At 35.8% G+C, this 17,829-nt stretch overlaps 1 protein-coding gene across 1 annotated transcript in view; it reads right to left on the reverse strand.

The window, feature by feature from the left end:
* Window positions 1-17,829, reverse strand: part of MTUS2 (microtubule associated scaffold protein 2) — a 273,935-nt gene that overhangs the window by 155,078 nt on the left and 101,028 nt on the right. Inside the window, exon 3 of the mRNA XM_072404531.1 lies at window positions 14,585-14,825. Coding sequence (XP_072260632.1) covers window positions 14,585-14,825 — 241 coding nt within the window. The remainder of the gene's footprint in view (window positions 1-14,584; window positions 14,826-17,829) is intronic.

Below are 17,829 nucleotides of genomic sequence, written 5' to 3' on the forward strand. Positions count from 1 at the left end.
CTGCTATGGATTGCCTGTCAGTGTGCCCTTAAGGCAATGACGCCACCACAAAATGAGTTCCTATATTTATCCATTTTAGCTGTAAATATTCACTTGTATTGCTAGACAATGGTAGACTCCTTACTTGGCACAGTTTCATAAAGTTTCCTTTAGAGTAATGGAATGTAGGATTGATTCTAGCACCTATATAGCAGCCTGCCTGCTAGAATAAAAACAATATATTAGAATTATATTATGCATGGACCACATTGTATAAATTTCTTTTTTTACAAAAGAATAATGCATTGTTCTACAGTCGGCAATAAAAATCACAAAAAATGAAGGAAAGTAGTACAGTGACAAAAGATAAGGTTTATAATATGAATACAAACACCTGGCAACAGGTTTGCTTTAGGGGAAATTTAGAAAGATTTAGAAAGAACATCAACTCCACTATACATTTTGCAATGTGATCTTTAACACTTCTTGATAATGTCTACATTAAATTGGAATTGCACATCATTTTTGCTAAAGCAAACAATGATTCTGAGATTTTGATTCTGATTACTTTTTCTATAAAATACCCATACATTTATTCATATTTTAATCAAATAAATGATTGAAAAGGGCATATTTGCTTTGTGCTTTTATTACAGCACAGGTATTGTTGAAAAAAAGATGTAATGTTTTTATGTCAAATTTGTTTAAAGCAGTTAACATGTCATTGGGTGCACTTATAATTTTCACATAACTGAATATATTTGTTTTTAGTTTTTCCCATGTTGGTATTTAGCCTTTTGGTTGAGCAAGGGGGTTAAATTGTTTTGGGCTGTGGTGGTTGTTTGTTAAAACAATTTCACTGGCTACAAATTCACTATCCATATCAATAGTGGCAGGACAAATAATAAAGGCATGCATTTTGTGTTTAGCCTTTGTGTTTACTTTGGAAAAAAAACATTGTTTTTAATTTTATTATCTTCAGAAGCCCCTTCTGGGAAAAGATAGGAAAGTGTATCTTCATCCAGGAGAAGAGTCACCTTACTAATCAGCCACCCCATCCTTAGTTATTGTCTTTTCCTGGTAATCCAAGCAAAATACATTTCCGTTAATACATATACAATACAAGTAAGGGCTTTGATCAGTTTTAGACATAAGAAGGTGCAAAATGTGTCGCTGCCCTGAGGGCCCTGAGTCAGTTCAGCACAGGTACTCACGACACCACTGGCTTTAATTATTTAATGCAAATGTTTTGTTTAATACTATAATTTATTATTGAATTAGTATATAGCAATATTATAGTAAAGTGTATCATTTATGTATGATAAATATAAATACAAACATTTACCTTGGAAAAAAATTACAACAGTTTCATGTACAAGGGAAATAAAATGGAAGATTTTTACTTGCATATAATTGAATTATTGACAGCAGCACAGCTGTATCTCATTCACTAAGCTGAAATTCACTTTGCAATCTTTATTATAAAAACCCCAATGAGTCTTTATTTAGATTATAGATTAAATGATACTATATGACAATGTAAACAAGTCCCAAAACTAGTTACAATGTAAGGCACAAGCTTTGACAGAGCCAAATCCTCGTTCATCATTTGTGCCACACAAAATCCCCCTCCAGACACTGCAGCCCACAGTGGAGGGATTCAGTAACCTAAACATAATTCCAAGGGTTTATGGGTAAAATGGTTGGGAAAGGCTGCCCCAGAACAATAGCTGTACCAACCTGGATGGGTCTCTTAGGTGAACCAAACCCAAATTGAGCTTCACTGGACCCTGACCATAGTTACGACTGCTATTTCTCTGTCACACTATATGTAAAAACCAGGACAAAATGTACTGTTATAAAGTAGAATGAAAACAAATGCTCAGCAGAGGAACAAAGTTGCTTTAAAATGTTTCTTAAAGACAATTATATAATTTGATATAAACCTCTGGAGTGGCTTTTTAAAGCTGGGTCCTGGGAAAACAAAATCATTTGAATTCACTAAATAGTCACACATCCCAGGCTCTTTTCAAAATTGCCATAATATTCAGAAAAAAACAGAGAATGCAAGCACAACAAATGCAAGGAAAGTAAAAGCACTTTCTTCTACAGGGCTCAGACCTACACAGTCACAAAGACTCAAACCTCTTAGTCTTCACCCTCAGGAAAATGACTGATCACAAATTGCGGAGTATATCAGAGAAAATCAAGACTTGCTTTAGACTAAAAGGAATTGAGGAGCAACTCCCAGTGACCCTAGAATGCAACTGAAATCAGCTGTAAAGCGTTTTGACATTCTGTTTGTACATTCTGTATTTGTCACTTGTTGAATTTCAAATCCTTAGCATATGAAACATACAGGTTCACAAGGTTAATATTCTATGCTTTTGACAGCTTCAAGGACATAGCTATGTTCTTTATAAACTCCCAAATCTAATAGCTATAGGAGACAAAAAAATGCCCTGGCTTTTATGTTTTCCAAAATAATATGGCTTAAATAGGAAAACATGAGGAATGAGAAAAAATATTACTAGTGGTAGCCAATAAAATACATTACTTCTACCAAGCTATTGTCTATTTGTTTTTAAAATCTTCAGGTCTACATGTAGACATTACCAAGATATTTCAGAAAATGGTGATCTACTGGGATTGTTTCACACAACCATTTCCAGGGCTTACAGAGAATAGTACAAAAAAGAAAAACATCTGGTAAGCTTAAGGCTACGTACACACTTACATTGGTTCCTGTCCGATAATCTGCTCAGGGGCGATATCGGACGAGAATCTGGCATGTGTACAGCGCCCATCGACTATCGTCCGAACAACTGTCGGATCAATGGACGATGGAAGACAAACGATCTTAATAGAAGTGAAGGGGGAGAGCGAGGAGGGGGGTGCCGCTCCGTCGCTCTCCCCCTCTCCACTCCATAGAGCAGAACAGTGCTGTATGTACAGCCCCCGTTCATGCATCATGCAGTCCAACGACAATTATTACACGTGGGTATGCAGCCTAAGTTCTCTGGGCAAAAATGCTTTGTTGATGCCAGAAGTCAAAAAGAAATGGCTAGACTGGTCTAAGCTGTTACAAAGAAAACCCATTACAACCGAGGTATGCAGAAGTACAATTCTCAACACACAAAACATTGAAACTAAAACCAAATAGGCTGCGGCAGCAAAATAGTTCACCTGTAGCCAATACAGTCAGCTAAGTATAAGTACCTGAGGCTACAATTCACATGTGTTCACCAAAATTGGACAAGAGATAACTGAAAAGACATTGCCTGGTTATGAGCTCTGCTGCAATTTTGCAATGGTGTAGTCAACATTTGGCATCAAAGTATAGATCTATCTTGCTCTGCATCAAAGGTTCAGGCTGGTGGTGTAACTGTGCGGGGGATCTTTCCTTGGCACCTCTTAGTACCAACTGAGCATTGTGTAAATGCCACAGCCTACCTTAGTACTGTTGCTAACCATGTCTATACCTTTATGACCGAAGTGTACCCATCTTCTGATGAATACTTTGCATGTCACAAAGCTTAAATTATCTCAAACTAGTCTCTTGAACAAGGCAGTTATGACACTGTACTTGTATAGGCTGCACAGTCACCAGATTCCAATCCAACAGAGCATGTTTAGGACATGGTGGAACAATCTGCACCATTGCAACTGCATGATGGTATCAATATGAGCAACAAAAAAAAAATGTTTCCAGAGCACTTTATGAATTTAGTTAGTCAACTGGGAGACAAGTTAGCTAAGCAGTGAATTTGTGGGTGTGTGTATGTATAGATATTCAATATATATATAAATGTATCATTCCTAGGATACTATATACTTCAAAACATAAAAAAATGAGAATGTCTACATTTATGGCTCATCCAGGCTGATTGATCCCTGCTGCTCCAGAAAGTCTGCTTGGAAAAAAAATTAATTTATAATAGCTTTCTATTGTTTATGCAGTTCTAATTCTTCCCGGTTTTGCTGGTGTTAAGAATTAACTAATATGATTTTATGAATATTTATGTATATTAGTCCATATTGTTACATATCCAAAGTCTTTTGAGGAACCACTTCATTACACAGTTACACTGTGGACCAAGCTATTGCCAGAAAAACAATTCACATGGAAATTAAAGCAAAGACAAAGTAAATCCCTTTATCTTGAGAAAATTTAGAAAATAACTGTTTTGTTCATGTGGTTTCTGTGGACTGTGGTGCGGTTTCCTGAAAGTGTCAAGTTGCTTTTGGCCAAGCAGTTCATTTTTGTCACACTGCAACTGCAAGGGCAACTGCATTGACCTTTATGCACAAGGGCAAATGCAATATCTGTGGTCAGTTTGCTGCCCCTGGGTGCATAACATCAGTTTCTATGTGCCTAGGACCGGCTAAACATATGCTTTTCCATTGAAAGTCTGATAGGAGCCTAAGATTGTCACTAAACATGAAGTAAAAAATCACTCCACTTACTTTCTATCTTCATAATTTAAGGGCAAATAAACTAGGAGAGGTTCTAACTGTGTCTTGCACTATCCAAAAAACGGTAAGTCACATTATTCTTTTCATCTGTGTAGTTTTCAGTTTACAAATTATGCCAAATGTGCAATATATTAAAATGATTTATTTATTCAAAAAAGAAAAAAACTTTTAATGGTAACAAAAGGAAACATCCAAATACTTTTCAACTTGCATTTCCTTTTGTACCACTTGATTGTTGGGCAGCGCACATATAATTGCTCACACAGGGAAAAACAGAATTGAAAGTTCAGAATATGTGAAGAGAGTAGTAAAATCACAAATGTGATGAGGATACGCCACTTGAAAAATCCAGGATATGAGCAGTCTTTGCCTACAGGCACAAAACATTTCAAGCATGATCATTCTACCCAAAGGAATTGGTGAGAAGGGAACATAAAGAGCATTGAATATCTCTAGATTTATACATTGCTATGCAAACCTAAACCTGAATCTGGTAGTTCAGGTTCTCTCTCCAGTATTGAAATGGCTTACTGTGATTTAACTGCACACTCTAAGCTTCTCACATTGTAAACTGGAAGCTGCAACAAGTCAAACTGAGCCTGACAAATCTCCTGACTAAAGAAAAATCATTATTTAACCTTTTCCTCTTCAGGCTTTTTGTCCCTAGCACAAGAGATTACTTCTCATAGGAACCAGCACACAGCTTATATAAGAACATAGGGCTCCCTTCCTGAGCACTACCACCTGCAAATGATCTGACCACCTGCCATGATCTTCCTGAATTGCATAAATAAAAGCACTTTTAATGAAGCAGAGAACTTCTGATGACATATGCATGCCTAATAAAGGCAGTAAAGACTGAAGGGGAAACCCTCAGCCTCCTGGGATACTTACATTACATATCCTAGGTGGCTCCTGGCTGCTCCTTCTACAGATGTCAGCGGTGGGCCACTGCATCATCAGGGGCTTTTCTCCAATGTAGACAAACGAGCTCCCAATCTCATACATTTCAGCATTTAGCTATAGATGCAATACCCTTAAAAAAGGGGTCTAACAGCTCTGATTACTTGCCTAGTCTGCTAAAGAGCCCTGGTAGGAAATACCTTATGAGGTTATTATAAATATCAATTATTAATGTAAGCTAAACATACAACAAAATACATTACATTTATTAAAACTACAAAAATAAATAAACAAATAAAACCATCCTAAAAACCCTCACGACTCTAAATGAACTCAATATGCCACTAAAATGATTCTGTAAAAGAACAGTAATTGTCAATAATAATGGAATACTTTTTTTTGTACAAATTTTGCCAAAAATCAAGTGCACCACTATGTCTTACATAGAATACTTCCTACTGGCAATAGATAGGCAATTGATAACACCTTAAATAAAACCATTCGCTGCATCTGTATGACTTATGGGTTGTATATTGTATATGGTGAATATGGATTATTACCCTACAAGGCTGTCCAACTAAGTCTCTTGAGAGTTACTGAAGTTGCTTTCAACTATGTTAAACCAGTTTTTGTGGCAAAAAACAGCCCCTCAATATTAAAACTTTTTTGGGAAAGTAGAAATTTGCAATGGCTGCAAGGGAATTTTCACTTAGGGTTCTATTTATAAAGCAAGGAATCTGACAATCCCTGATGGAAAATCTTACAGGTTCATGTGTTTCAATGGCGGTAATTTATTCTCCACTAGGAAATGTTTGAAGGTATGTCAGATTACCTACTTTATAAATAGAGCCCTTAGTGCTCCAGATAAAAATTACTCTGCAACGGATACCAATCACACACAGGAAACTACAGACAGCGGAAATCAAAGAAGCTTTACTTCATGCACTATGCTAAATGAAATTTCTCTTCCAGAATGATAATTCACTTTTCTAAGTGAACAGATGAAACATCTTTAATAAATAAAATAAATTTTATTTTATAAATAAATAGATCCCAACAAACCTGACTGAACAATAAAGATTCAACCTCACCTTTCTTTCATGTTGTTCACAATGTGCTCCCAGAACTGGTATTTTTCTTACCAGTTCTGCATTTATTTATTTATACAGTGTCTTGAAAATGAATAAAATAATGGTACTAAAATGTATTTATTATACATTTACTGGTTGAAAGTCAAGCGGTATCTTAATCTCCTCTCTGAGAATGAACCTGTCTATTTTAGTTTCAGTGTACTGTGAAGAAACAAGAGCTTTCCCTCTTGATTTGGCAGAATACTTAGAGACCAAGCTTCGATTTAATAGAAGGCAGCTGTTTGAATTATATGAGTCGGATTTAAATATTCCTTTCTGTGGGTCTGCATACTGAGTACAGACCTTAATCCATCTAGTGTGTAAATGTCACTTTCATGCTTTCTATATTTTATTTGTCAGTGGGAGCTTTGACTGTGAGAACGCTGCCAACCTTCTGTTTCTCATATGCATGACTCTCTGCTTTTGCCAACCTGCTTGAGCCAGGCTTACCGACAAAGACCTTTCCGGCAATAAAATATAATCTTTCAATACATTATTCAATGCAAATAAACTTTATTTCTTGGATTAAATACTCACATAAATGCAAAGCACCTAATTGTGAATTATTAAGTTATGTTCTATGTCCTGCCTAAGGACAGGCACCACGAGATGACTGCAATTACCTGTGTAAGGTAAATTAACAGATTTTCAGTAATGCCAGAGCTGCTTCTCCTCCCACGTCAGTGAGAATGCAAAAATAAATTGGTACTGCTTAGATAGAGGTCAAATGCAGGTCAGAAAGCAGGTCAGTTGCAGGTCACAGGTACGGTGTATCTCACAGGTGTCTCTCTAATGTAAGCGGGATGCATCTAAATCTAAGCTGTATTTGCCTACTAACTCAAGACCAAGTCCTATTGCCACAAGTCCCTGCTCAGTGTGCCTGCTAGTCCAGGACTTACTTCTCTTGCTTTGTCCCACTGACTGTTATTGCCATTTGAGAAGGCTTTAGTAGCCAATAAGGGCACTCTTATTATTCAGAGTAATGGCAGGTGGCAGAGTTTACCCCTAAGGTAGTGGAAGACTGGACTCCAGGAGTAAGTTGAAGCTAGTTTCAGAGAGGCACACACAGAATAGATTTACAGCTAATAAAAGTAATATATTCAGTATGTGGTTTCCTCCTCCCTGAAGTAAGTAAAGTATACATAAAACATAAAAACATTAAAGCTAAACTCTAGCCCTATCTTTCTTCAGTACACTTGTAGATGGTCCTAAACTAAGTGGTTAGTGTGACTTTCATACAGCAGTCATTAGAGGTTGAAGCTGCTTGTCTTTTTAACCTCCCTAGCGGTTCATTTCTTTCCGGTTTTATATGTCTAAAAGCGGTACATTGTTTTTCATGAAAATCTATTTTACAGTATAATATAATAGTATGAGTATAATAAAGTTTGAAACACAAAATCATGTAAAAAACATTAAATTGAATAAATTAAAAAATCTATATTTAAAAAAAAATACCCAATATACTCATACTAATATATATACTGTAAAATAAATGTTCTTGAAAATAATGTACTGCTTTTAAACATAAAAATCCAATGTATTACATTCAATACAGTTTTTTTTGTATTGAATGCAATACAAATGGATTTTGAATTTCCCGCCCCACTGGCAACGTACACCCGCACCGACGTCCCTGGGAACATAAGAAGCAGGAAGAAGGAAGAAAAAAGGAGACAGAGATTGTTGCGTTGGATGGCGCGGGACGCCAGCGGATCAGGTAAGCGCTCTATTTACTAACCTTCCCATAGGTTTACATACCCCGAGTGTGACTCTGGGTCACCACTTTTAGCAACTTTTTTTCTAGGGAGGTTAAAATTATTTGGCTGGCACAATGCAGCACTGCTTAATACAGAGTAACTTGTGGCATTACCAAGGGCGCATTACCACAACACATTGGGGTCTATATATATAGATTTTTGTAATTAGATTCACCTGAAAAAATGTGTGAATCCTGCTTGAAAGCAGCTTCTGCTGTGCCGTGTTTTTAGGTAACCCATAGCGCTCAAGGTACCCTGTGTTTTTCTATAAAATATTTATTTGAAAAACAAAGAATGTACTGTAAATACAAAGCATTTACAAAATATCTATTTAAAAGCTCTAATAATGAGAATGGCTGCAGAGGAAAATAAATTATTATAAAGACAATTTTTTTTTTAGTTTATTTTAGCTTTTGGCACATTTATAATTATGAAAACAAAAAAGAGTAAATTACTTAAACAGCATAAACACAATAAAAAGCTTGTTTAATGCACATTGAACCAGTGGGGCCTTTTTAACAAAGTTTTATGCCTACACTACCTACTACTCTTTTTCCAGTAGAACTAATTTAGAATCGATGTTATATATTTTGCTTTGCCATTATTGGCTATATTTTCAAATTTAGGTCACAATTTGCATGGGTTAACAAACTAGTAGTAACCATCTAACTGATCCTTTTTACATTTGTGCCTGAAATGTCTCATCCTAGTTCATAAATGGGTACTGAATAAATAAAATAATTTGCAGCACTATAAAGCACTTATATCCCCTCAAAGCCCATGTGGGACATTTAAAGAACAAAGTAATTGCCATATAAGCATGAAGTGTATCTTGAAGTAATGGGATTTCTCTTTATGCAGCTTTGAGGTTTGAGAATTCAGAAAGTTACATTTCACTTTGAAGTATACCTCCGAAGTCTATCAAATAGACAATAGATATGGTAGCTAAAATAACCAAAATATAATAAAAGATGTGTGTATGTGTTTTAATCATTCATATATTTTTTGTTTTTTTTTTATTTGTTCTAAATGTTTTAAACACTTTTCCATGTCACAATTTAGTGAACACTTTAAGGCATTTTTTAGACATTTAGGAATTTATATACACTGGTGATGAATATTGAGTCAATACAAGAACAGCAAGGAATCATTTGTTGCACCTGCGTGTGTACAATGTCTTATATTAGTGCAATAAGCAGCCCGATGTTTCCTTTCATATTGTTGGTTAATGTGTTATATACACTGGAAAAGAAGATATAGTAATTGAGTGAACTTTTGCAAACACACTTTTATTTTTATATTATAGTCTACTGGAGTTTGGGTCCATTGGACTGTGATTTCCATACGTATTATCAAAAAGATTAGGAGGGCTGGTTAGAGGAACCCTTACCTTTGTTAGTTTTGTTTTTTATGTATACTACAGCATGCATTTTTTTATTGTAAAGGGGAAATGAACTAAGTAGATAAGTTGCCATGAACTTTCCATCCACTTTGGGACCAAACTCTATCCAAAAGTGATTGAGATTACGGTATACTAGAGCTACTTGGGCAGTTTTTGTTTGCATGAGCCTACAACTATAATTGTCTGCTACATCTTCAGAAACATTTTTTTTATGTTATGGCTACCTTTGTGATATTATAAGAATAAAGGCCTAATTTATTAAATCACCCAAGACTGGAGAAGATAGACTATCATTGAGAGAACCTGTGTGATTCAGGACCAGGTTCATTACAGGTTTGCTGGATCACCCTGGTTATACATTTTCAGGTTTTGCATTAAAACATTTGTGACACGTGTAAGGGAACTCCTATAAATAATCAATGGGACAATGATATTTGTATTGGTTGATAGTGGAAGAATGAACCCCTAACATTAGAAGTCAGCATTCCACCTTTACAGACAGGTAAAAAGATTATCTGTTTCATGCAGCTGGCCCTGCCAAATGTTGTTGGCCCTGGTACTTTGTAGGCATCATCTTACTGGAGGTTAATGAGTCACAGTTTAGAAAACCCCTAGGTTTTGGAGGAACCCTAGAGTTTTATGGTGTAATGGGTGAAAATGGCAGATCTAAACTGAGCATAATAACAGAAAAAAATAACAAAATGCCCTGCCCTTTGTGCATGCTGGTAAATGCAAATAAGAGGTGTTATACAACTAGGAGATTGTCGTTTTAAGAAAAAAAAATGAAACAGTAACCCCAAGCAACTTAATTTCAGATAGCTGGAATCAACTATTTGAAATATATTTTCAGATTGGTTTCTATGTGTTATTTCACTTTGCCGGTCCTCGCTGCCCCTTGTCTCATAATGACAAATCCTGGATGAAGACAACTGTCACAAAGCTACCAATCTGGATTTTGTTTTTTCTGCTCCATGTAAGGTTTTATTATCAGCAATGGCTGTACTTTCTATTTCTTCAGTTCTCATATAAAGGCTTAATAATTAAAAAGAGGACAAATTTAATGACTTTTATATGTTTTGAACACAGCTGAGTTAATTAGCAGCTTGATGAAGTTCTCAGTGTACATGAGGTATGGTTTGAGGCTGTGAGCATTACAATGGCTTCAGGCATTCTACCAGCAGTATGGGTCACCGAGCTCTCATCTGCCATTAACACTGATGTCTTTTCAACCAATAACATGAAAAACTTGAAGGGCCAATTAGATCTCATATGACATGAAATTACATGTTTCCGTGAGGTTTGCAGGGCCATTATGTGGTAAAATTCACAGAAGGTATAATATAGCCTGACACTTAATGGCTCTGAAAATAAATATTATACAACAAGAAAGAACTGGACATGCAGCACAGTGCGAGAAAGATAGATGTCATTGAACAGTAATAACATAAATTCAATTAGACTTTTTAGTTCAAGCATAAACATTGCTTAAAGACTGAAAACAAAACTGCATAAAATCTGTCTGGAAAGCTACATTGCTCTCTGTGTCATTTACAGGATACAAATTTTACACTTTCACTTTCTGGGTAATTCTAATTTACAGTATGCAGCAATTCAGTAAATAAACTGCCTACTGACATTTTTTTGCAGTGTACAGCTGCTACAGCTACAGCTACTTAGAATTCAGTTAGCTATGGAGGATTTAACTGTCAGAGGATGTTTCAACCTTCCATAACTATTCATGCTTGGAGAAACCGAACATGCATGTTTATGGCTACAAAAGTGGGGGGAACATGAAGATATATCCATATCCATCTCAGGAAAACCTACAGCAGTGATTGCAAATAATTCAACAACTAACATTATTTTCTCTAAGAGCATTCAGTCGAGCCTGCTGTGGAAATTATTGATGCTGGTGCAATCACTACCTTTCAGGATGTTTATTCAGCTGTTTTACTTTCAGCATCCAAATAAAGTAAATCTACAATAGAAAGTAAACTGAGCATGCCTGCACATCCCTAGCTGATGGAAAAGAATGAACGCCAATGTGCATGTGTGCGAGTAACATCATTCTGGTTTGGCCAATCAAGATCCAGAACCTGGAAGAAGTCTGGGCAAAGATTGTGGCATTCATGATGGAGTGAGGACAGGTGAGTGTAATTAAAAATTTGCCCCGGATGCCACATGAATAACCTGCCCCTCAAATTATTTTTTCTTTTTCATTGATAGCTAAAACAAAAAGCAGCAGAGTAGATTTCTTAGTATACAAACAGTATTCAAACATTCAAGGTGATTTGAATCAGATTTATGGTTGTAAAAAATAAATATTAGTGCTGACACTTTTTAAGTTATTTTTAAATAATGATTTTTGTATGTGAGAGACAGCAAGAAGCAAGCTGTTTTAAGCATTCCTTTCCTGCCTCACAAGCCGGGGTTTTCAGATCACTAGATTACTGACAAAAATGATTAATGGTCTAATTCACTACAGCAATGTTTGAATGAAAAAAGTAATAATCAAAAACGGTTGTACTTTCTGTATGCATCTCATAAATGTATCTCATGTAAAGGAGGGCCAAAGTGTCAATTGTTTATTGTATTATGAGCATCATAAGGCTCATACAGGTGTTAGTTTTTCATTGCTTAAGATGATTTCTCAGGCGAAAATCTAGCATCAGTAAAGGTTTCTCACTGTGCCATTTAATGATTAGCCATGTTGTTTCACTAAACAGCCACAGAGAGACGTCTTCTCCTTACCTTACCTTCTCCATAGAATGAAACCAGCTATTGGGTAGATCTACTCCACTGGGCTGCAGCTTAGTGTTTTAGATGTTTTTAGCTGGGAAGAAAACCAATTTACTATAAACATGAGAGACCCACTAAAGTCAACCTGCCATTACTAAACCCAACCTTTCCAATGTATGAAAACATAAAGCAAAATGTGTAAAGATGTTAAGAATCTGCAGGCAAAAATATTCAGCTTTATTTTTCACCCTTCTGTTCAATATTCCATCCTATAAATGTTAACCATTTTAGAACACAAATTGTCATTAGGATTTGTACATAGACGCTAAACCCCATCCATGCCAAGTCTGTAACGCTTTACTGCTGCCTGCTAACAGCTAATTAGTGATGTGCTGTGTAAATTTGAGAGCTGCAATGGCCCAACAGAAAGGTGACTAAGAATATGATACACTCTGTATCATACCAAAATTAAAGGGGACATTATATGTACTCATGCATTTTAAGCTATTATTGAAAGTTAACTTGATAACAATTCTGATGATTTTTTATACTTTCACTTGCTTGACTTTTCCTTGTTTTCATTAGGGTATTTTATAAAGATTCCGTAGATTTTTTTCCTTACAAGTTATCTATCTATAAATATTCTTAGTTTAGAACAGTTGAGAAAATATTATTGTTGTAATGGGAACACTCAAGGAAGAACTGATTTTGAGATAATACTGTTTCCAGTTTTAAGCTTTTTGTTCAAAGTGATAAGAAAAAACAAAAAAACTATGGGTGCATAGAGCAAAATATGTTCCATACAATGCACGGTAAAAGTTCAGTTTTTTTTTAAAGTGCAACACCCTAGGCCTAGGTGATTGAGAATGAATGGGCGCGCAAAGCCTGCCGGGATACCTACGTCACGTATCCAGGTGGGTTCTTGGGTACTCCTTCTGCACATGCCCAAGCATCTCGGGCATGCACAGAAGGAGCCTTTTCGCGCAAATAAAGCATGAAGAAGAGATGAAGATGGCGGTGTCCGGAGTGCCGGCACTGGGATGGATGCTGGGATGACCAGATGCAGGACACCCCCGGACAGATCGGACTGCCCTGCGGGATTGAAGGTAAGTGGAACTAAGCTAAAAACCCAAAAATTACACTTACCTTAAATCCGGCAGGTCCCTCGAGAGGGCTGGTCCTTCCTATGTTCCTAGAATCCTCTTTGTCCCAGCGCTTCCTCTTACGGGTGCCGCCATCTTCGATCTTTACTTCCGTCTTCCTTCTTCCTCACCCAATCTTGCACTGTGCAGGTGCGAGATTGGGTGACGTAGCCTCTGTGAAGGGGTAAAAAAGAAAGCAGATCTCACTGTGTATGTGTGAGATTGGCATCTCTTTCCCCTTGGAGTAAGAGAATGAACCTCTGCCATGTGCAGAAAGAACAGCAAGAGCCTCCTAGGATCCTGGGAGGCTTAAAGGGGTGGTCCTACACAGGGTGAAAAGAAACAAAAAAAAACACCAACATTTTTACCTTACTTACAAGAGGTAGCCTACCCTTCTACTAAACTCAACGTTAGTAAAACTGTTGAGTTTAGGCACGTTTTGATAGATATATCAGATTTTGTAAAGAAAAAATAAATAAAAAATTTGTGTAGAGAGATCAGATTTCCTTACTTTAAATTAACCCTTTGATTCCATGAGAAAACATAGTGTTACATTTGTAGTCCACTGTTTCACTCCTTTATTCTAGCGTATGTAAAGTAGTATGATTTAGTAGTGAAGGACTATAATCCATGCAGGTTATTTTTGTTTTCTCTCTTTGTCTTATTGGGGAGATTTTCCTTCATGTACGAATCCAGAGATAAGAAGTGAAACATCTCTATATATTTAAAGAAGGTTATTATTTTTAAAACTGTCACCAAAACACATACCACCAGTGTTTAAACAGGGGTAAATCTATGTATCAAGGACACAATCAGCAATAAACAGTGAAAGGGGTTCTAATTTTTGCAAATTTAATTTAAGCAAGTCAAACAAATCTTGAGCCAAGCATACATCTTCATAGTAGGGCATTCACACAAAAAGCTGTACATTTTGAATAATTCTAATGAAGTATTGATATGTAAATTTTTTAAAATAGTGGTTGCTGCTGATCTTGGTATATGTGACTATATCATTAACACATACTACGTTTTTTTTATTGGTAATAGGGACAATACCTGTTGCCTCTTGGATGTTGCTGGTTGCAGCTGCAGTCACCAATTCTTGATGAGGTATAGAGCCACTTGCAGACCGTTGACTTGCAATCAGTATTCTGCTCTTTGCTGATGGGAGTCTAGACATGGCACCTAATCCAAGTTGTGGTTTCAAAATCATGGTGGATCTGTAGAAGCTGGGGGGCACCTCATAATGAGTAAATGTGGAAGAGCAGAAGTCATCCTTTCTCTGTCTGTCACCTGTCTACATGCATTGAAAACAGAAAAGACGGTTTTATACATCTATCTTCTGCATGCTAGCACTTGAAAGTATATTACATTTGTCCCTGAAGCAAGATATATCACATCGTGTAACTGGTATCAACAAGGCAGCATCATGACAAATTGAAAATGTTTTACTTTGTAAACTATTACTTAGATTTATATAGAATTCCACATTCTGCAATGTACTGTGCTCCAATATACTTGGTTTTTACAGCTTACTTATAACTTATAGCCAATGAAATGTGGATATTGTAGTAACCAACCTAAATTTAAATGAAAATACCTGAGGCCAACACCAGTTGGTAGAGCCATCTACAGGGCTCTAATGATGTTTTTACCTGTCTATAAAGGTTCATTTTAGCCACTACTGTAGAAGGGAGCATTCTTTTCAATGACTATCAATTCAAGAGGCTTATTTTCTCACTGACCCCCAATACATTTTAGTATGGGTTCCATGAAACCGAAAAATAGTTTCAAAGGTTCAGGGTAAAACGTCTGGGAAAGGCTTTTGAAGTGCCTAGACTTTACTGATTGCAAGATTTTTCCAGGTCTAGGATGCTGAACCAAGACTGTCAAAAGGAATTATTTTAATAAAAGCTGAATAACCAAAAAATTTAAACTACATTTTTAAAATTATTTTAACATAGTAAAACTTTTCAGATTTTATTCTTAGATTCTCCTTTATGTTAAACATGGCCAACAAAAAAGTTCCCTTCCATTAATTCTGATATAACTGTTCTCGGTCCCAGGAAAAAGGATTCCAATTTTAGATAAGTGAATTCCTAATTGAAAGCCTCTACGCAGCAAAGCACGACCATCATTTTAGGTAATTATTTGAAAACAAACACATTTAAAAAGGAGATTTCTTTTTATTTTCCTACAACACATAACTGCTTAGACTGAACTTTTTAGAGCAAATAAAGCTATTGGTAAATATAAGATAAATTATCCCAAATATCAATTACTCTAGGGATGCATTCGTATTGATGTTAGAAGCCTTGAACCAGATCAGATCCATTTGAACTTCCTGACCACCACCATATATAGGGAACATTTCACTACATATTTACCGAGAAAAGTTGCATCCTCTTGGAAATATAGTTTTTATCTTTTAGTACTAATTTTTATCTTCAAAAGAGGATTACATAAATTGGCAAAAAAGGAGAAACCTATTTAAAACAGTTTGAAAGCTTTTTTATGAGGATTTGATGTAGGTTTTCAACCACCTCTGAGTATTTTTTAAGTAAGACAGAGCGTGTTTGTTTGTTCTATCCCCAAAGTCACAAAATAGATGTAAATGAATTGTTTCTATTTGCCTTGCCTTTGTTTGTACAATATGTAAGGTAAGTAGAGAAGAAAAGATAGGCTGTGCGGCAAATGTTTTACTGCACATAAATATCAATTTAGTGAGCAAATTGTTGTACCTAAGTCTAACATAGAACTAGCAAGTTATGTCCTAGGCTAGACAGAGGTCTATATGGTAATATTGAGGTGGTATATATGGTAATATTGGTATTACAGTATACATGGTATATATGCTATCATAATGTTCCACAAAGCCTAAACAGGTCAAGGTTGTCCAGTGGATAGCATTATGTCTTTTCAGGACTAGGGTCCCAGGTCTGAATTTGGGCTAGGAAACTATCTATATGGAGTGTGTTTTGTCCTACATCCCAAAAACATCCAGTTGGGATAATTGGCTTCCCTAAAATTAGCCTTAGACTGTGTTGGTAACATATGACTATGGTAGGGACATTAGATTATGAGACCCTAAGCAGGACATGATGATGACTATAGACTTTCTAAAGCACTGCTTAACATGTTGGAAGCAGATTTTTCAGAATGTTAATAATCTGACTTTAAATTTTTATTGTTACTTTCAGCAAGATTTTCAACTTTCCTTGATTTATAGTAATGGACAATTGGAAGTGTTTCTCACTGTGTTCTCAGATTCACAATAAAAAATTGTTGAATGCCAGAATGATGTGTTTGACTAGTCAGATTTGCGATGGCCAGTCTCTAACGATCATCAGTCAGTGGTCATGGATCATGGAAAGATCTTTTGACATCTGAGGTTCTGAATTTAATCTGAGATATGTGAGGGCTGATTAATTTTTAGGGAGTTTGGTTGATGTACTTCTCCTCTCCCTCACTTGTTAACAGAATACACTCTTAACATTGTAATTTCCACTTACTCCATGGCTTCCAGACCCCCCATTGTTACCTCATTCTCCCCTATGTCCCCTGTTGTTTTTCTACACTAGCATTTTATTTCATTTTTGGCTATTTCTCATTTATTGTAACTATTTTTTTTGCACTGTTGTATATTGAATGTACTATTTGTATTTAAAACGTATTTAAATTATCAATAAAACAAATTTACCCATAACTGTTAAGGTCATTACTATTCTAGCTGAAAAATATTAAGCTGACGACAACCTTGCCTGCCTTTTACCAAGATCCTTTTTTCAAGTTAATGAAACTGCCTAAGATTTGTTTTCCATTTTGGGTCCCACTTTATAGAGAGATAACAAAATATCTCTATGTTACTGGTCTAAATAATGCAAATAACTATATGATAGACTATATAGTACCATTTTATTTTCCTATTTTATACTGTATGTATAAATGAATAATAAAATCTATCTCATTTAGAGTAGCTATGAACTGTTCCTTGAAACATTTGGAAAACTTCCAAGATTAACATCTGAATATGCAAAAATATCTTATCCATTATCTGAGGACCCTGCAGGTTGGTAATAACAAGAATCCATTATGCAAAAAAGCTGAACAATTGTCTTTATTCAGAAATAATATCTGCAAGTAGCAGAACAGAGGAAGTACATTATTGCTAGCATAATACAGTTTTTCCAGAGATAAGAAGTGAATTTCTTTAAAATTGGGAAACAAGCTTTTATTGTATTACTTTTCCTTACTTATTATCATCTACATATATTTTCTAAATTTATTTTTACTATGCTATG

Source organism: Pyxicephalus adspersus, chromosome 1, assembly GCF_032062135.1.
Source record: "Pyxicephalus adspersus chromosome 1, UCB_Pads_2.0, whole genome shotgun sequence".
In the NCBI taxonomy this organism is placed as follows: Eukaryota; Metazoa; Chordata; class Amphibia; order Anura; family Pyxicephalidae; genus Pyxicephalus; species Pyxicephalus adspersus.